General features: G+C 53.2%; 1 protein-coding gene across 4 annotated transcripts in view; it reads right to left on the bottom strand.

Moving 5' to 3' along the window:
* Positions 1 to 20,407, bottom strand: part of VANGL1 (VANGL planar cell polarity protein 1) — a 158,684-nt gene that overhangs the window by 70,812 nt on the left and 67,465 nt on the right. For 3 of the 4 annotated variants that reach the window (XM_054691750.1, XM_037501354.1, XM_037501355.2), the window contains exons 5-8: positions 7,109 to 7,242; positions 5,554 to 5,686; positions 4,499 to 4,733; positions 1,100 to 1,414 (exon numbers count right to left, since the gene is read on the bottom strand). In XM_054691750.1, coding sequence (XP_054547725.1) covers positions 1,154 to 1,414; positions 4,499 to 4,733; positions 5,554 to 5,686; positions 7,109 to 7,242 — 763 coding nt within the window. In that variant the 3' untranslated portion in view covers positions 1,100 to 1,153. Of the gene's footprint in view, positions 1 to 1,099; positions 1,415 to 4,498; positions 4,734 to 5,553; positions 5,687 to 7,108; positions 7,243 to 20,407 lie in introns of those variants that run through there. The other variant, XM_054691751.1, reaches the window with a different exon arrangement.

Below are 20,407 nucleotides of genomic sequence, written 5' to 3'. Positions count from 1 at the left end.
GCACAGATGGCTCCCCACTTTCCTTTCCCCAAACTCTGCAGCTTGTCCATTTCTCTTCTGTTCACTTAACCAGCTGCCATGAGTGACTGCGCCCGAGGGCCAGATCCAGGCCCTTTCCTGCTTGTAAGTGGCAGAGGGGACCAGTGCACAGTGATGGTGGTCGGGGACCCAGGGACTGCTTGGTCTCCCTGGGCAGGGCAGTGGGCTGTGAAGCCCTGAGACAAAGGGCTCCATGCTGGGCCTGCCAATCTTGGGGTCACAGTGTCAGTCTCCCCTGGACCGTGAGAGCAGAGGGAGGATGCGGTAGCGCTGGCTGTCCTGTGATCTACCTGGAGGATCCACTCTCCCCTACGGGAATGCCCCGGGGCCCTCAGGGGCTGTGCACCCGAGGAGAGCCATGTCCCAGGTGGATTTGGAGTCAGGCTCCTGGGGGCCTGCCAGCCCACTGGGGGTGCTGTGCGGTGGGGAGGGCAGGCTGCAGTGGACACAGGTGGGCAGTCACAGGGTGAGGAGAGGGCCTCCTGCCTGCAGCCAGGGGGGAGTGAGTCAGAAACAAGCAGGCAGGATTCCTCTTTAGGAAAACAATGAAATAAAATCACTGAGAGTTATAAACGGATAGTGCACATTTTTTTGTTGTTGTGATCTTTCTCTGAAGAATCTAAGGCAACAAAGAGCAAAGGTGAAGGCAGGCGTTTCCTGAAGGCCCGGGGCTCTGCGGGCGGCGCTGGGCACTCACACACGCAGGACACACGTGGACACGTGGGGTCTGGCTTCCTGAAACAGAACACACACGCGGCCCGCCCCAGAGCGGATCGACCAGAAGCAACGGGGAACATGGGCCTGGGCGACAGCCGGGACGAGGGGCCGCAGGCCCCCCTCCCCAGAACCGCCGGCTGCGCTTTGGTTTACAGCTGTGATCGACACTCCGGGACGGCTTCTCGAGGCATCGCCTCCACAGAGGTCGGGGGTCCCCAGTGCTCATTTTCCAGGGTGGACACCCCTGCTTCCTTCCGAGTAAAGTGCAGATGGTCGAAGGACACTGGTCTGTCATCTGCCAGTCTCAGTCAGCAATGAGGGACGGGACGGCCCTCTCTATACCTATCTCTCTATATATTCTTTCTCTCTTTTCCATAAAGCCACAAATATAGAACTTTTAAACCGACGTCTCAGACTGTAAGCGAAGGACAAACTTGTGAGACTTGGGGTCTATGAACTCTTCCGAGAGCACGATGAATGGGATTTTCTTCACAGTGACCACGAGACTGAAGTCCAAGCACTTGAGGACGAAGACGATGCCGTCCCGCAGGCCATTGGTCACGGCCTCCTCGCTCACGAGTCTCCACTGCGTGGACAGCCAGCGCTCGCGGTCGTACTGCAGGGTGGGGCCCGCGCTGAGGTAACGCTCCAGGAAGGCCTGCAGGCAGAGGACAGCGAGGCCGTGAGGGGGCAGTCCTGCAAGGGCAGCGCTGCGGGGTGTGTCCCTTCACGCACCTGCGGTAGAGGCTCCCTGATGCCCACACCTGCAGTAGAGGCTCCCCGAGGCCCGCACCCGTGGAAGAGGCTCCCCGATGCCCCCACCCACGGAAGAGGCTCCCCGACGGCCGCACCGGTGGATGAGGACCCCCAAGGAACCAAGACTTCATGCCAGAGCTCGTCATCACACAGAATTCCCATCAAACCCTCACAACCAGTCGCTATAGGGGAGGGAAGCAACAGGGACATTCCTGACTTCCAGGCGGGAATGAAGAGGCTGCTGAGCACCGAGGCGAGGAGGTGGGGTGGCGGGGGCCTAGAAGCCATTGCTGAGGCACCAGCCCAGACTGTACCAGCTAGTGGGTCTGTCTCTGCCACCCCAGAGCCCCCCCGGGGAGGGCTGGCACGGAGGCACAGTCTGAGTAAATGAAGGGATACTGATTGGGTGGCTCTGGCTGGACCCCCAACCCCTCTTAAGTACAGCTGATAACAAGACCTACATCACAGGTGCTGTGGGGGTGAAATGGTTACCTGTACCACCTCGTGGCACAAGACAAGTACAACCAGTGTGAGCAGCGGCTATGTCATGCTGATGGAGTGTGAGCATGCGGAGCCCAAGGAAGACCAGGCCCCACACCCACCACCCCTCACAGGCTCTAGGCTCCAAGCCCTGACTGGTTCTCTGGCTCCGCACCTGAGCTGCTCATTTTGTGGTTCCAACTTATCGTCCTCCTAGCTCCCAGCTCTTTCCCGCTTCTCAAACCACTCACTCCCCTCAAGCTCTCAGACAGACCAGGACGCCCCCCTTTAGGGGGAGCTCAGGCGCCTGTGATGGTTGGCAAGAGTCTCCTGTAACATTTTACTTTCTGAACAATTATTACTGACTTGCTTGTCTGCCTTGCAACACTAGATTCTACTCTCTTCGAGAAAGGAACTGTTTTTTAAGTTTGAATTTGCAATGTTCCTGGCACGTACTAGGAGCTCATGTGATTTTGTTGTGAGAAGAAGAACAAGTAGCTAGTGACAGACAGCAAATACCAGAAGCGTCCCCCTGGACACAGGGTCCAGGACAACTCCTAAGCCTTCCCCTTCCACCCAGGCCTCACTGGAACATTATTTTTGATCTATGAGCATATATTCTAAGGCAGAAAGTGGGGCCATGCCTACACTACAAGCTATGCTTCTTGTATAAAAATAGCTCTGTGAATCATAAGAAAAAGAAATAACAGCAATTAGAAGAATGACGTTAACGTGATAACTAATGGAATACATATTCATGGAAATTAACATATGAAAAGATGCTTTACCACATTAATAATTAAAGAAGCATGAATTAAAAATATATTTCCCTCCACTAGATGGGCAACGATTCAAAACAAGAATACCCAAGGCTGTCAAATGTGCGAGGGAAGCCAGCAGTCTCATATCCCAGAGGCAAAGGTGTAAGACAGCAACACCCTCAGAAAGTCCACTTGGCAGGGTGAGCCCATGTTCCTCTACTGGAAATTTATCTTCAGAAACACTTGCACAAATCCACCAGGACATACGTAGAAGGGATACGACAACACTGTTTAGGCTAGGGATTGGCAAACTTTTCCCTAACTGTAAATATTTTTGGCTTTGGAAGCTACACTCTGTCACAACTACTCAAGTCTGTGGGCTGTGGGAGAGAAGGCAGCCCCAGACAGTGTGTACAAGCATGTGTGGCTACATTCCAATAAAACGTGATTAACGAAATCAGCCAACCCCAGGTTCAGACTAATGAAAGATCTTAATCAATAGGCAATCGGTTTGACAAATTGCAGTATTCTGTGGAGTGAGACACAGCTATTAAAGGGGGCCAGTTCGATGACAGACGTTTGAAAGTAGTGATGTGGAACCTCACCAAAAGCAGCTCTAAATGAAAAAAGCAAGTTTCCAAATTTTATGTGTGTGTGTGCATGTATGTGTGTGTGTACATTTATGAAGCAGAAATACATTACATATGTACTTGGTTTCTTGATTTCTTTTCTACTTTGCAAAAATCACCTGCAAGTATATTCATAATTGTATTGAATACTTTTTTGGTTTCTTACTGAATATTTCTGCATTCCTTTCTCTAAAGGTTGTTTCCGATTAGGGCAAACACCCCCGATCTGACGTGAACTAGGCAATGCATGCACACAGGCCCTCATACAAAGACAAAAGCATATAATATGCCATGGTTATTTATGCTCTACCACACAATTTTCATGTCACGTTGCCATATTAAATAAAATTCTCTCACAGCAACCATATCAGATAGATGCTATCCCTATCCCTATTTTATAAAAGAAACAACTATTCAGTAACTTAGGCAAAGTCACAAGCCAATTAAGTGCTGGAGCCAGGAGCTGAACCTCGGACTACAAAGAGGTGATTTGCTAAATCCTTTTTCTCTTTTGCCTCCACAGCTGCTCCCCACTATTAGACACACGGGTCAATCCTATAATATTCCTAAAAGTGTGCTTATATCATAACCCAGAAGAAAACTTAGTAACCCCCCAATATCCAAAACAAAATGATGGCATTACTCCAACTGCTATAACAACGGCCCTGGATTCAGTCCTTACCTTACAACAGGCACCGTTTTAAGTACCTCAAACGATCAAACTTGTTTTATTCCCACAACCCAACAGGGAAGGTATCGTCCCCAATACACAGAGGAAGAAAATGAGACACAGCCGGCCATTAAGCTATCTGCCCAGGGTCAGCCAACTCAAGGTCAGCCAACCCAAGGTCACCCAACTCAAGGTCATCCAACTCAAGGTCATCCAACTGGCTGACGGAGCCAGGGTAGAGTGAGCGAGTGAGCTCCAGAATCCACAGAGCAACCCTATCTATGGCCTATGCTGTCTCTAAGTGAAAGTCTTCCCAACTGAACCAAAATAATATAAAATAACCAAGAATCACTCGTTCCTGTTCATTGGTATTTTAGAGAAGACTGATCTTAGCACTCCTAGAAACACCCTAAGCTGGGGCCTCCTGGGCTCGGGAAGAAGCGCACCTTGGGGGTCATGCTGTTGGTGACACAGAAGGCCAGGTGCCGCAGGATGCTCTCCATGCTGTGGTAGTGCTGCTGCCGGGTGGTGCGCAGGTACTTCTGCAGGGCCCGCGCCATGGAGGGGAAGATGGCCTGGGCGGCCTCCCGCGGGTCCATCACCTCCCCGGGTGCCTTCTGCTGTTCCTCAGCCTGCAGACGCTGGATGTGGATGAAGGCCTCCTCCACAGCAACCACCAGCCTGGGAGCAATGAGACACGGTGACCAGGTCAGTGCCTGCCACAGGGTGAGGACAGAGCAATCAGCAGGACCTCGCAGCTCCTGTCCAGCCACTGTGCCCAGTCTGCCACCAGCTCTCCCAAAGGCACATCCTTTCCTGTCATTCCAGATGGCTAAGCAGAAAGGGTGCAGCACAGGGACTGTGGGGCTGTTCTCAGCTCTGCCACTAACCAGCTTGGGAGACTCACCTAGATCCTTTTCATCTCGACAGTGAAGGGTTAGGCAAAAAGAGTTGTAAGGTGCCTTAAACTCTGGCCACAAACAGCTCTGCATACACTAAGAGGTGGTTGGTGGCCCAGAAACCACGCTTATAAAGAAGAGAGCTCTGCCCACCAACCCCCATGCAGCCGTCCACACCAGAAGTCCCTGGGAAAAAGCAAGGAAGAGGTCTAGCACACGTGATGGAAACCTCTGTTCACCTCAGTTAATATGATTAGATCTCAGTTAATATGATCAGATCTCAAAACCAGCAGGAGCCTGGGGGCACAGGACAGGGCCAGCCAGAGCGCAGGCCCAGGGCCAGCAGCTTCCTCATCAGCTGGGAATTTGTTGAGAAATGCAATGGCCAGGCCAAGTCCAGGTCCTGAGCATCCAGCAGCCTTGCAGGGGGAGCCGGAAGCTGACATGTGTGTTTTAACAAGCCCTCCTGGCAATGCCCACGCAAGCTGCAATGTGAGAAATGCCAGGCAGGACCTGCTCTGAAGGCTTATAAATTGAGATTTCACTCTAGAGATTAAAAACAAGTTTACAACAGGAGGATGCAGTGTCAGGAGGGCGAGTACCTTGCTCTTCGCTTCTTCACCCGCCGCTCATGCTCGGCCTCCTCGTAGTACAGCTCGTTGTGGCTGGAGTCTCTGCGGCGAGCGGCCGCCGCAATCATAGCCCGGGACTGGCCGGTGGCATTATTACTGGGGCCTTTGGGGAAAGGATGGTGAAGGAAGAACAGTTTTACTGCCATGGAGCCGTGAGACAGAGCGAAACACTAGCACCGTGGCCTTCAATCCCTCCTAGCATGCCCCCGTGAAGCACAGACACAACCCCCAAAGGTAACACCCCAAAGGGCAAGCAAATGCCCTGCTCTGCATTCAAGATGCTCACTGGACATGTCCACAAACCCCAATCTGCTCAGTGGGCATGAAGAAGAACCCAGCAGGGATGGAGAACACTCGACAACCGCACAGCTGGCCACATCGAACCCACAGGGAGATGAGGGTACTCTCACCATGTGGGATACCGAGGTCCAGCTGGGCCATAAAGGGCAGCTGGAACCTCACGTGTCCGCAGCGAGACAATGAGGGAGAATGAGAAGGATGGGGAGAAAAGAGAAAGCCAAGGGATTTGGAGGCAGATTAGACACAGGAGAAGCAGCCACGCCGGGATGTCAGGGAGCCATTTATAGAAAACACCAGAGCCTGAGGCCCAACGCAAGTGCCTCGCTGGACAGTACAGACTTAGAACTCCTGGTCTCAATCCTCCATCCAACTGACCACCGTAACTTTGCAGATGGACAAGGCAGATCTCATGCTCTCTTACATATTACCTGCATGATAAATGACTTGCTTTTGCTGGTGGTGATTTTCACTATTTTCAGATCACAGGTAAAATTAACCAATCGTGTAGGATTTAAGAGAAAGTGTCCATCTCATACGGCACTGGCCCCCCCAAAGGGGGAGGATCAGGGAGAATAACACCACCAAAAGGTGACACCGTAAATCACTTGACTTGCTAACAACATGATCCTCCTCTAGGGTTTGCAAAGCTCTTGCCCTGACCTGAGGTGCCCTGCAAGAAATGACGCCGTGTCCTGTTTCTTGCACTTAAACATCTGATAGCCTGAGTCAAGCTCTGGCGTCCCAGCCTGGCCTCTGGGATCCTGCCACCCACTCAGCTCCAGCTCCAAGCCAGGACTGAGAACCGCCTGTAAGTGTCTCACCAGATGCCTGAACTACGAAGAGTTATAGCCCTAACGGATCTGGGTGGCTGAGTCCTTGGCTAATTTATCCAAATTTTGAAAAGGAAGCCTTTCTTAATAGCTTTCAATATAAGATGTTCCCAGCAGGAGGCAGGAAACACACATCACTATTGTTTTCAATCATAAAATCCCCAAATGAATGACTCTCCCACGTATGTAGATTGTAAATCAACATTCCTCGGAAAATGTTTGTCTGGGGAAAAAAAGAAAGAAAAGAAAAAGAGAGAAAGAAGAAATTGTTCTGAAATGAGAATGGACCATAAAGACAAACACTGCGAGAAGGAAAAACCAAATGGTCCATAAAGCGTGAGCTGAATCGTTTTCCCCACTGTGCGCCTCACCACTCCGGGACCTCAAGTACGCACCGTCTACATTGTAGACCTTCAGCCCCGCCATGTGCTTGGCAGCTCGGAATTTGGAGGCTGTTAGGAGGTTGGGGTTATAGATGGTGAAATCTTTATAGTAATTTTCCAGAACCACCAATGCTGCTCGCTGGATACTGAGAAAAAAAGACAAAATTAATGCAAAGCTTTTCTACTGAATAAGCAGGTCCTAAGTGTAAAAAAGAAAATTTTTGGAGTCGTGTAAAACAATAGAACACCGGCCACAGCCTCCCATCCAGCCTGCTGCATTGCCCCAAACCTCTCGTTTCCAGCATGAAAATTCAAAGATGAAATTAAGTTCATGGTCAAGTGGCTTCTGTACCCCTCCCTTATGACATCAGCACATCCCGTCCAGTCGATAGTTGAGAAAGAAATAAGTTATGACTTATAATTTAGACTTCTTGAGGTTATACAGAACTTTCCTATTTTCCCCAATTTATAAAAGAGGAAACTGAGGACCCCAAAAGGTCAAGAGATTTACAAAGGGTCACAGAGCAGACAAGTGAACAGCAAAGTGAGGATTCGGGTTTCTGGGGTTCCCGTCCTACACCTCATTGCCCCTGATGTAAGGAATTCTCGGCTTTCAGTTTTCTGCAGAGCAAAACTACACCCACTGGGCAGAATGCCTTTGAGGAAAGCTGGCTGCAGACACGAGTTAATCCAGATTCCTCCTCTGCCTTCTCTCCGAGCTATCCCGGGGGTGAGGGGGTGGGTGGGGGCTTCAGCTCCTCCTTCCCCAGAGCCCCCTGCTTCTTAGACAGCTGTCCCTGGCAGGAGCATAAGAAGGGGACACTCTTGTTCCAGTATCCCACAATCTCCAATCTCTCATGTACTTGGCCCCTAGGAGAGGAGCAAGGGAGAGGTAACCCCAACAAGCAGGAGGGTGTTTGAGGGGGGGCACCTCCTCAGTACTGGGGCAACAGAGCCTGTTCTCAGATGCAGGACACTCAGCACCACCTCCAAGAGAGACGTGTAGTAACACAGCAGGGCTTTCTGCAGACCTCGTCTCATCTGACCCACACGGTCATTCCAAGTGAGAAACCGAGGCTCAGAAGCCTGTGACCCACACATCTGCACCCATCTACCCCCAGCAGGCCTGGGACTCCACCCTGACTACAGAGCCGGACTCGGGCCATGGCTCTCTGTGACCTCTGCGGGACAGGGCACTGACCCCCACAGATGGACATGTGGGTGAACTTAGGATTATTTATAGTGACCCAGGCGCAAAACGGGGCTGTCTTGATCCCTGGGCGAGCACGCTGCACCCCGCAGCTCCTGCACACTCAGGGGTCTTCACACCAAGACAGCGCAGCCCAAAACCTATCAGTTGGACACTGTCAACCCACGCTTGCTTCCCTGGGGCTAGGCCCGCCCAAATTTCAGAGAGTCTGAAGACAATCTAGAAGTCAATCTGGACACTCCCGGAGGGCAGTCACGACCAGGGTTCCTCAGATCCCCGGCATGCCTGGATCAGGGCTGCCTTCCTGGCACACCTCTGATGTGAGCACTCAGGTGAGGGGAGGATCTGGCGGGACCAGCTTGCACAGCAGCAGCACAGACTGCCGAGCGCACATCCGCGCTTTGGAAGCCCTGGCTGCTCAGTGACTCAGTCCCTCACTCATCACTCTCACATTTCAACTCCACAGCTGCCAAGTCCTGCAATGCAAGCGTGAGGTGGAAGGGCTGCTCCTCAGCCAGGCGTGCGGGCACACCAGCTCTGTGACGACGGCCGTGCGCCGGGGCTGAACAGCAGCGCAGGGAGAGCTGCCAGCTGCCTGCGACACAGGCAGGTGAGCACAGCTCCCTGCAGAAGCCACCGCCCAGGGCTCCGGTCTGTGTCACAGATCTGCGGCCCCATTTAATCCTCTCCGCTGGCGCCAAGAGCTTGCCAGTGGACTCGGCCTGGCTCGGCCTAACCTCTGCCCTGGGCTGTCTGTGGGGTTCCCCAAAGCAGCGGCAAGTGCTTTTTCCCCTCCCACCCCACCCAGCGATTACGTAGGACAGTCCCTCCCCGCCGACACAGGAACAGGCCCTCGGGCAACCTGGACCTGGTGCCTGCGCCTTCCTTTCCCAGAGTCCACAGGTGTCGTGCAACAAGGAGCCCCTCCACCCAGAAACAGGCCGTGGTTCGCACATACATACACCGGGGTGCAGCCCGTTCTACCCCATGCTCCTATACTGACATGGAAACATCTCCAGGCTCCTGGATTTCAGGAAAAAAGTGCTTGATCAAACTTTAAAAGCTAAAAGCCAACTCGGAGGTTATTCTCAGGCTCATCTTCAAAGCAAACCCGCCTGTGGTTGCCGGGTCTGGCTTTTCCCTTCAGCCAGGCCACAAGGAGGAGCCCAGGCAATCACAGTCACTCAGCCGGTGGGGAGGGTGCAAGGCAGGCAGGGGCTGGCTGGAGCCTGGAGACCCCATAGCCAACTTTTCTATCCCAAAGCCATGCACGGCGCCTAGTTCTGCCCAGAAAGGGGCATCCTCCGTGCCCAGCTCCAGCAGGGGCCCCCGGCCAGCACATACACCCTACTCTCTGCCACCTTCCAGCCTGGGGCCTCAGGCAGATGCCTCCAAACTGGCCCACACCCGCTCCAAACTGGCACACACCCACAGGCCACCCTGCCCCAAAGCCAGGCGGCCTGGGGAGCAGGGCAGGTAGCATGGGACAGAAGGCCCTGATGGCTGCTGAGTGGCCTCATTGTCCACCCAGAGCCTCAGAACCTTTGCTCAAAGAAACCGAGCAGGTGTCTCTTGCTCCAGCACCATGATCTCAACAGAGTCACCTGGCCAGGCGGGACCTGGCTGCCCTCATGCTGACAGCACAGGTGACTGCAGAGGGCCTTTCAGGGCGTTTTAAAGCCTCCAGAGTGTACCTGAGCTCACTCCGCTACCTGCAGCGAGAGTGACAAAAAGCTCCTGCAGGTGCAGAGGACATGGAACTGAGGTGCCAGCTTCAAAGCCAATGCTGTGAGGTCTGGATTCAAACCCAGCACATGTCTCAGCTTTCGCGAGAGTCCAGTATGTAATGCAAGACACAGCCTGGCTGGTGACTCAGGGTGAGTACCCAGCGCTGACTGCTGAGCTGTGCCATGTGGGGAACTCAGCAAGACGCCACACCCATCAGGAAGGGGCGGCCGCAGCTCGTGGGCCCCACGCCGAGGCTCAAGGCTGACATTGCATTTTTTTCTGTATTTCCCCTTAAGCGGGGCGGTCAGGGTCACTGCTAGCTGCTGTGGATGAGCTGCCTCTGGTGGTCATTGTCCTATTCTCAGGCACCCTCAGCCTGGGAATAAACAGAAACAAAAGCCTCCCAGGGGCCCAGGGAGGCTGAGTGATGGGCCTGTCGCAGGAGCCTGAAGGCCTCTTCATTTCTGTCTGGCTTCTGACCCACACTCTGGGTTGGCAGAGTTGTGATAACAGTAAGTCTCTACTCCTATGTCATTTGACTGCCCATGAAAGAAAGGACAGCTTGGCTCTGACTGCAGGGAGGTTCTGCTGCCAGGGCCCTGGCCTCAGCCTCCATCGCAGCCCCATGGGAGAGGGACGCAGGGGCCAGTGCCAAAGTCAGTGTCGTCCTGCCTGTTTCTGGGCATCTCCCAAGGCCAAAGGAGGCTCAGTTTCTTTTAGGAACCTTTTCCAACTATCTGGTCCCCTTGAGTGTGTCCCTAAACCCGCAACATCAGCATCACAGGAGACTTGTGATGTCTTGGGGTGCAGCCTCCCCTTCTGCCTGCCTGTGAAGTTTCTTACTCACCAGCAACACCACTTTGGACTTCCCAACGGGGCCACAGCACTCGCTGGCCAACTTGCTCATGACTGAAGCACCGATTGCCCCCCATAGGGGTCATTCTGAAGCATTTATTTCCTGAAACCATGAAGTTTCAGAGGGAAAGGAGCCTCGGAAATAGATGCCCGTCAAGAAGTCCCATCTGGAGACCAGGTCATCTCTGGGGAAGGAAAGTGGTAAGAAAGGCTGAGCCGGGGAGCACTTGCGCCTCCCATTTGTCGTCTCATTCAGAGACAAAGGCAGCTGCTCCATGAAACAGCCCCTGGGCAGAAACCTGCATCTTGGGCAGGTGGGGCCTGATATCCAGACTGTGGAGGAGCCTCCACCAAATGCCCAGGCAAGGAGCCCTCTCCCAAGAGGAAGACTCTGCCTCAATTAACCCCGCATTCCACTACACTCTCCCATGTCACCATGCGAGAGATGCCCTTTCTCAGAGCCCACATATTTATGGGAAGCAGCACTCAGAGACAGGCACAGCCACGGAGAAATTCACTTGAGGCCCACAGAGAAAAGCCTGGCGCCCAGAGAAGCAGATGCGGAGACAACACGAACGGCACAGGATTGAGGGCCAGAAGCTAATGCTGCAGCCAGTGTCTCAGAAAGCGGCCTGCTCCTTCTGCTCTGCCCAAACTTGAGCTCCTGAAGGACAAAGGTGGGGGCAGTGATGGCTGATGGCGCTGCACCAGGAACCAGGGAATTCAACAGCTGCATTTACATGTGAATGAAGCTCATGCTGGCCATGTTGCTTTACTGCCCTATTTTCTTTTCAGGACAAAGAAGGTGGAATGTGAAATGCTGTGGGCTTTTGTGTCCACTCAACCACAAAAACACTTGCAGTGTCACCGACAACTGTTACACAACAGTTCTCAAACCGATTTGGAGAGAAGCACCTCCAAATACTAATTTGCTCTCTTTAGCTCTGTCCACAAAAACAGCTTTCTTCGTGTATGAAAATGTGAAGGGACTTCTTACATGCTAACACCCCAGGTAAATGCTAGTCACCAGTACCTGACCGCTAGGTAGTGCTCACGGGAGCGTCCTCCACACAGAGTAAAATCTGCAAAGGCCGCCTCTCAGGGGATCATATTCCTGCAAGCTGATGACGACACTCAGGAAAACACCGATACCAGCCTCCCAACACCACACGCAATCTGGTGTGACTATGGCCACCAGTGAGTCTCAAGTACTGAGACATGAATGTGAACAGGCCTCACGGGCTGATGGCCCCATCATAAGCACTATAAGTAGAAATAATAAGAGCAACAGGGTCACTGAGTCATCACAGAGCGGCTTTGAGAGACTTGTTACTGAGGCAACTGTGTCTCCCCAAATCCCTGCCTCCACAGGACCTCAGAATGTGGCCTTCTAGGGCCTCCAAATACAATGAGTTAAGGTTGTATTGTCTTTATGACAAGAAAAGAGGACACACAGAGAGCACCACATGGTGAGGGAGCAGAGGCTGGTGTGATGCAGATAAAAGCCACGGAGCCCCGAGGATTGCTGCCACCCCCAAAGCTGGGGCGAAAAGGAAGGATTCTTCCTTAGAGCTGTCAGAGGGAGCAGAGGCCTGCTCACATCTAGACTTCAAACTTCCAGTCTCTGAAACACAGAGAGAAACTGCTTGTGGGCCTTTGCTGCAACCAGCTGGTGGGCCTTTGCTGCAACAGCTGAAGAAAACAAACACGAGCATTCAGGGCAAGAAGGATGGAGGTAGGTAAGGGGCGAGGTGGGGCTAAGGTTTAAGGTAACTGAGTCTCTAGACCACAGCGAAGAGGAGAAGAGGAGAGAGAGTGGGGGAGGGTGGGAGAGAGAGTGTGTGCAGGTAGGAGAGCGGGAGCCAGGGGTGAAGACCCAATGCCACGCTCAGTAAGGTCTGCCTGGGTACCATGGCACCCCCACCCTTTCAGATGTGCTGCTCCAGGGGCTGCATGTCAGGCCCAAATCCAGGTCTTTGTGGAAACTCCAAAATACAAAATAAAAGTTGACTCAGTTTTGTTTGTTTTTCTTTTGTGAAAACCCCAACCCCAGAGAGCTGCTGAGGCCCTCACGTCATCCAGCTGCTCCTTCTCCCCAGAACACCCCCCTGGCGTGGGGGGCTTCACTGCTCCCTGGACTTGGGAATCAACTGACTTCGGCCTGACAAGGAGTCAAGACCATTTGCAGCAATATTTATGTGAGTCCCACAGATGCCAACACAATTAGCCCCTGAGCTGCCGCCCCCACCTTGGCCAAGAGCTGGGCACACGAGAGTTTATATCTCCTGAGCCTCCTGCCTTTTAATTAAAATGTTTGTCTCACAGCTGCATTGGGGGAAGCAGCTTACACCTGGCAACAGGCAATGAGCACCTTGGAACATGGGGACAGATCGGAACAAAAACTGGAATTAGCTCATGTTTACCAACAGGTTGAGGTAGGACACAGAAAGAGCTGGAAGGAAGGCTGGATTCCCTGGATGTGTCGTGCAAGAGCAGGAGCTGCTTGAGGTCCTGAGGCGTAAGGAGATGCCCATCCCAAGAGGGGACAAACCAGCACCCAACCTGGGGAGACCCTGGAGGGCCCGCTCCCAGGAGCCAGGGAACCTGGTGCCTCTGCCTACTGATCTCCAGCTCCATGGATGCCGCAGTGACTGAGTTCTCTGATTCAGGATTTAAATGGTGGAAAATGCCCTGGGCCAGGCTGTGAGTATCCAGCTGCAGACAGATGAGCCCAGCAGGGCCTCACCCCCGAATGCCCACTGTGGCAGGGAGCCGGGGTGTCCACTCCCACAGCTGAAGGAAGGAAGTGGAACCAGCAGGGCCTGGAGTGGCCTCCCACATTCAGTCTGGGGGGCACCCAATACTTCTCTGTTACTTTCACCGCTCCCACTCTAAGTTCCTGGTGATGGAGTATAACCCCGGACATGCCCTCTTTGTAATACAAGCATGTCCACCCCTAGAGCGTCCAGAGACACCCTCTGGTCCTCACCAGGAGGAGCTCATGAGAACTAGAAGTTGCTCGCAGTTGTCCACGACAGCCTGGTCTCAGGACTAAAAAGTGTCGTGTGTCCTCCCTGTCGTGGTGATGCCACCACCCACCAGGCAGTGGTGGAAATGGTGACAACACCGACGAGACAGCGTCTTTCTGAGATGACCCGGCCCCACATGGCTGTCCAGCTGGCCACCTCCCCCGTGGCAGAGAGATGCCGGCAGGACGTGCTTCCCCTCAAGTGACAGTGAGGTCACCACCGGGTCCACCTGGTGAGCTCAAGGCCCCACCTCCGGCGGCACCGACCCCAGCACATTGCAGGGCCTACCTGGCCGCACCTGCCTGGCCTGGGATGGGAACTCAGCTTTCTCAGGCCACAAATTACTGTGCTGAGTCAATCAGATAAACATCAAAGACTGCCTCCCTACAGAGCAGGCTCAGATAAGGACTAAGAGCCCCGCCTGCACGGGATGCTCCTAGCCTGCTCTGATGCAGCGTCCTGTTCCTCGTCCTGTTCCTCAACGCCTGTGCCTCCGGCCTCGGGGAGGACCGAAGGAGCACACAGGGAGCCCACAGAAGTCCAGGGGCTGGGGCCACCTCTGCACACAGCCTGGCAGGTGCAGAGCAAGGTGGCAGGGGCCTTACAGAGCTGAAAAGGAGGCCCGGCTACGCACCACATCAGACCAACCTCCAATCAGAGGGTGAGCGTGCGGAGCGCCAGACCAGATCACAGCGTGACTTCAGGAAGAAAAACTTTGTTCAGGGTACAGGATCTACCACCCAGCCCCGGAGCCCTCGGGAGGGCATATGAACCAGCTTCACTCCACATCCCCGGAGCCCTGCCCCTCGGCCGCTGCCCTTGAGGGGCTTGTGGGCAGACACCAAGCCAGCAAAGCCTTCCCAGCTGCGGCTGCTGCCAGCAGGCAGCTGTGCAAACACAGGGCTGCAGTGTCCCGCACCTCACACTCTCACTACGGCCACTTTCAACAGGCCCCACATAGCCAAACCACAAACGGCAGCGCTGTGCCCGCCTACAAAGTCCCCCACAGCAGAGCAGGGCCACAGCCAAAACCTCCATACTCGGCTTTTTAGCTCTTGTTTTCATCCTTTGCTTTTTTAAGAGGGGCGGGAGATTGGCAAATGCCTTTACTGAAGAGCAGTTATGCAAGGAAAAATGCACTTTTCTAAAAATGAGTCGAATGTGAAATCATGATGGCAAATGACAGAGACCAGAACCCCTGGCGGCCACCTGAAGGTACCCCCCAACTTCACAGGCACCAGACTGGGCCCTGCACCGCTGGAGCTGGCCTTGAATTCAGGGAGGAGGGGCCCAGGGTGCCAGTCACACCGGGTCGCAGTGTGACCCGGAATCTCTGACATAAGCTTCCAAGGGGGGCTGGACAGATCCCGCAATTACTGGGAGTCACCTTAGTCTCACCAGGAGACTCTCCCTTTCTCACTTCTAACTAGAAAACCAAAGTGCAGCCCCAAGGAGCAAGGCCTGGGAAGACGCAGGCTTGAGCTGGGACGGACAATGTGGGCCCTGTTTCATCCGGGTCCAGCTACACTCATTGATCCGTGGTTTCCTGGCGCTCTGGGGTCAAAAGTCATGCATGTGCGTAATGTTCTGTTTTCATCTCCTCGAGCTGCCGTAACAAATACCACTGTCTGAGTGGCATAAATAACAGACATTCATTTTCTCTGTTCCGGAGCCTAGAAGGTCAGGACCAAGGTTGGCCTGATTCAGCTTCTGGGGAGGGTCTCTTCCTGGCTTGCGAGCGGCTGTCTTCTCACTGTGTCCACACAAAGCCTGGCCTGCGCGTGTGTTGGGAGGGACATAGCATGAGAAAGCTGGTGCCCCTTCTTCTAAAGACACTAAGTGCATCAGCTCTATGACCTCATTTAACCTTTACTGCTTCTGCAAGGGGCCCATCTCCAAGCACAGCCACGCTGGGGTTTATGAATTTGGGGAGGCACCAGTCCATCTATAGCATCCTGTTATGGGGCCTCTCAAATTCTTGTCTTGCATGAATGTATTCATTTCATCTCGACAGCCCCGAAAGTCTGAATTCATTCCAGCAGCAGCTCTAAAGTCGCAAACGCCTGTCTCGGTATTATCTAAGTCAGATGTGTCACCTAAGTCATCTGAATCAGGGCGAGGACAATTCCTCTCTAGCTAGGGACCTGTGACACTTAAGTCATGCGCTTCCAAAATCCCACAATGGGATGGAGGACAGACATTCCATGAGCGAGGAAGGAAGGGGTAGGTTCTCGGCAAGTATAAAACCTAGCAAGGCAGATTCCATTAGATTCCATCAGAGCTTAACCCTTGAGAGTCATTTTCTGGTTCGATGCTCTGCCCTCAGGACCCACTGGGTGGGCTGGATCATCCTCCTAAGACTTTTCAAGGTGGCCCTGTCCATGCAGCTCTCTGCGGTGGCCTCCTGGTCCTCTGAAACAAGGTGGGGGGCAATCTCTGAAGCCAGCGAGGAAGCAGCTTTGCCCCTGGGCCTGTGAAGGGCGGGAAGGCAGCCCTGCTCACCCGATCTGAACCCCCTTGCAAGCCAGTCTTCCATTTTCTTGAAGAATGGTGCAGTTCGGTCTTCCTTCTTCCACCCACTCGCTCTGCTTCCTTTGGTGCCAGCTGACAGCTTCTACTGGCATAATCCCATTCTATTCCCAGCTTCTGCTGAGAAGGTGGATTAAATCCCTGGTTCAGAGCCACATTAAGCTCCTTAGCGAATGGTTATTCAGTCACCCTGGGTGTTCTCTTGAGTACATACTTTCACGATTTTTGGCAATAGGCTGAGAATTTTCCAATTCTTCAAGCGCAGTTTATTTTTTGCTTAACAATTCCTTCTTCGGTTCAGATTTTACTGAAGAGAAAGGAAGACCCAAGCTACACCTTCAATGCCTTGTTCAGAAACGTCCCCTGCTAAAGACCCAGCTTCATCTCTCATAACTTCTTCCTTGCACAAAACATTGGAGCATGAACATAACTCAGTCAAGCTCTTTGCTACTTTATAAGAAGGATCACCTTTTCCCCACTGTCAAATAATGTGTTCCTCATTTCCACGTATGAATTTGGGGGTGGGGGGGAACATTCCTTTTCAATACAACAGGCCTACAATCATATACAATCATAAACCTCTACTGTTTGAAAGGCAATCCAAGAATCATTTCTTCTAAAACATAAGTGGTTCTATAATCAGTAGCCAAACCTCTGATTAAAAGGTGCATGGTTAATGCCAACTTATAAGATACTCATAAGCACAGAAAGGAAGCAAGGTTAGAAACTCAAAGAGTTAAAGGCCGCTGGCTGAATCAGGCACAGCAGGCCTCAGCAATGTGACTATCTTACAGAATGGGTCATTGTGAATAGACAAGTCTCCCAGGGAGCTGAGTTGAGTGTTCAGCCGCTCTGGGATTTCTCTGTCTCTTTCCTCGCTGGTGCTGCCAGCTATCAATCTTCATCATATTCACATGCCTCCTCCAAGAGGCTCCTCCCCCCATTGGGCCAGCTACTTCTGGTCTTGCTGAGGCATAAAAGTCAATAATTAAATCTGTTAGAACTCTGGGCCTCCCTGGTGGCGCAGGGGGTTGAGCATCACACTATGGCGCAATCCGCGGCCTCTGCAGCATGAGTTCGATCCCCGGCCAGCCAGCGGGGGACTCACATGGCGCAGCAGACCTCTCCTGTCTCACCGGCTGCTCCCCTCAGCAGTGTATTTCAGTCAGTCTGCCTGTTCTGTTCCCCACTCTGTGTCTGGTGGATCCTCTCACCCCCTGCATTTCTGGCCTGTGCCCCAGCTCTTGTATGCATGAATAAATAGATCTTTAAAAAAAAAAATCTGTTAGAACTCTATGCAAAGCAAGAAGAACAAGCTCAGAACGGGAGTCCCAGGCAGCGGTGGGAGTCCCTTGTGTCAAGGCCCCGATGCACCAAGCCTCCCAGCCCCTCCCCCAGCACGGTCCTCTCCTGAAGCCTGGGCTGGGCTCTGATTTGCTTTAACCAAGAGAATGAGCAGGACGAGTACTGGGCCAGTTCCAGGCCTAAGTCTTACAGGGTCTGGAAATTTGCTTTTGACTTGTCGAGACCCCGGAGGTGAGGCACCTACTGAAGAGCCTGCTCTGCCAGGCGGGAGGTGCTCTAGGGAGGGAGAGACCCAGCGTGCCTGGGATGAAAAGGATGCCCAGTCCCAGTTGACCACCACACAGCCTGCAATCACACAGGGACCCCGCAGGAGACCTGCAGAGGCAGCCCCGCTCAGCCCAGCTCACAGAACTAATGATAAATTAGCACAATGCTAAGTTAAGCTACTGAGTTTTGGGGTGCTTTGAAAAGCAATAGATAAAGAGGACCACTTTGGGACACAGACTATATAGCAAGTTAAAAGGTTAGATCAGACAAAGGCTCCAAACTATTGCTGGGGTTTGAAGGAGCAAGTTTTGTTTGTTGATGGAACAACAGAACCACCAGACCTAAGGAGTAGCCGGAGTAGAGCCACCATCTGACAACCCTCTTCCTTCCCTCCATCCCAGCCCTACACCCTGAGTTAAGTGAAATAGGAGAATAGACACAAAAACAGCCTGCACTCAACCTGGCTCATGGTAAGCACTCAAAAAATGCTTACAAGTTCGCTCATGCGCTCTCAAAGCCGTGACGTGAAGATGAACACATCTGCTCCAAGGTACTATGGCGAAATAGGTAAAATCATTCTGGAACCACATAACCTGGGCTCAAATCTTGGCTCACGCACAATCACAACCTCTTTGACTCTTCTGTGCGTCCATTTCCTCATTTGAAAACAAGGGTAAGAGTGCTGACCCCTCGGGATTGATCTGAAGACGCGGTAAGTGGCAAGTGAGCCCCCAGAAGGTCCCAGGTTACCCCTAATCAAGTCTGTCCTTGTGCTGCTGCTGCTCTGCATTTCAGATTCAATGACTCCAGCTTCTGCACCCCAGTATTCAAGATGTTTAAAGATTCCAAAACCTAGCATTTATTAGCTAGGATCATTAAATATCATTTTTAGTCTCTCTTTTCTCCTGGGCTTCTTCCCAATAGTCAGATCAAAACTCACTAGGTCTTGGGTGAAATCATGGAGCAACTGGCAGCTCTGAAGGCCCCCAGTCACCCCTCAGACACCAGGCAAAGGTCAGGAACCCCCTAACCTACAATGGCATCTATCTCACTTTGTACAACAATCACCTCTCACATTTCTGCAAGTTTCCAAACAACCATAAAACCCCATTCCTGCTCACAAGCAAGGTCCCAGCAAGAACCTTTCGGGAGAGCAAACAGAAGCATATTTTTTTAAAAAACTAAGGACCAGGTATTCTTTTGACAGCTCTCAAAAATAGCTCAGTCAATGCAATAAAGTCATTTTCTAAAAACCAAACAGAACAAGAACTCACCAAGGCTCCGCACCCCAGCCCACAGGCCGCTGCTGCGGGCGCGACTTTACATGAAGAGAGATCAAGGGAGTGCGGCCCGCGGTGACTCAGGCGGCTCTGGGGTGCCCAGCCCTGGGCCCTGCTCCCTGCTCTCCTGTCTATTCTCGTTCTCCCTCTTCCCTCCCTCCTGTTTCCATGTTTTATAAAAGAGGTTAGAAGTTATATTTCTGGCTCGGTGACTCTTCCTGCCACCGCAGGGTTGAGAGCAGATTTAGCTCAGGGCCCGGCGGGTGGCAGAGCCCACGGGGCCTGGAGGCCGAACTGCCCCAGTTCTGGCAAACTGGCCGCCATACGGCAGGGCTGCCTGAGGCCCACCTGAGGCCTGTATTTGTAGGTAAGGGCGGCTCTCCTTCCCAGGCATCTTCCAGGCCCTCACCAGGTCTCCAGTGAGGGAAAAGTGGGTCTCACTGGAGGCAGGGAAGGGAGGAAAATAGGCACTGAAGTGGAGTCCAGGGGAGATGCTGGGGTCACCTGGACACACTCTCCCCCAGGGCTGCTGGGAGCCCTGTGCCCTTGGTCTTCCTGGGGAGCTGGGGTCAGGGGCTTCAGGGTCAGCAAATGGCGGCGGCTGGTCATGGTGAGGACACCCAACAGGCCACGTGGCATGCGCGGTCCTGCGTCTTCCACCCTGGTCCACACCTGGCCGCACAGGTATGAGGTGAGGGACAGGGCCGCCAATGTTCTGAACACACCACAGGTGTCCTGCCCCCAGGCTGTCTTGTGTGTCCTCTCTCATCCCCATTTTTTGAGGGAGGAGCCCCCAGAAGCCACCCTGACCTACGCTGAGACCAGAAGACAAGGCGTCCCTTCCCCTCTCACAGTGGGAGTCACGCCAACTCAGGCTGAGCCCCAAAATGAAACCACAGCAGCCTCACTCCGGCCAGTGTCTTGGCTACTTAGATGGACACACCCCCAAATACCAGCCCTCCCCACCATGACCAGAGCTGGGTTTCCCCACCCCCGCACCCACCGCAAAGCCTGTCCTGCTCAGGGGAGCTGAGCATCATCACTGCGGCTGCCTGAAATCTTCCCCGGCTCCCGTGCCCTCATCACTGGTACCCTGGCCGCATCGGCA

Source organism: Talpa occidentalis, unplaced genomic scaffold (genome assembly GCF_014898055.3).
Source record: "Talpa occidentalis isolate TD23 unplaced genomic scaffold, MPIMG_talOcc4v2.1 talOcc4.9, whole genome shotgun sequence".
Taxonomy (NCBI): domain Eukaryota; kingdom Metazoa; phylum Chordata; class Mammalia; order Eulipotyphla; family Talpidae; genus Talpa; species Talpa occidentalis.
This window is presented reverse-complemented; position numbering and strand designations above follow the sequence as displayed.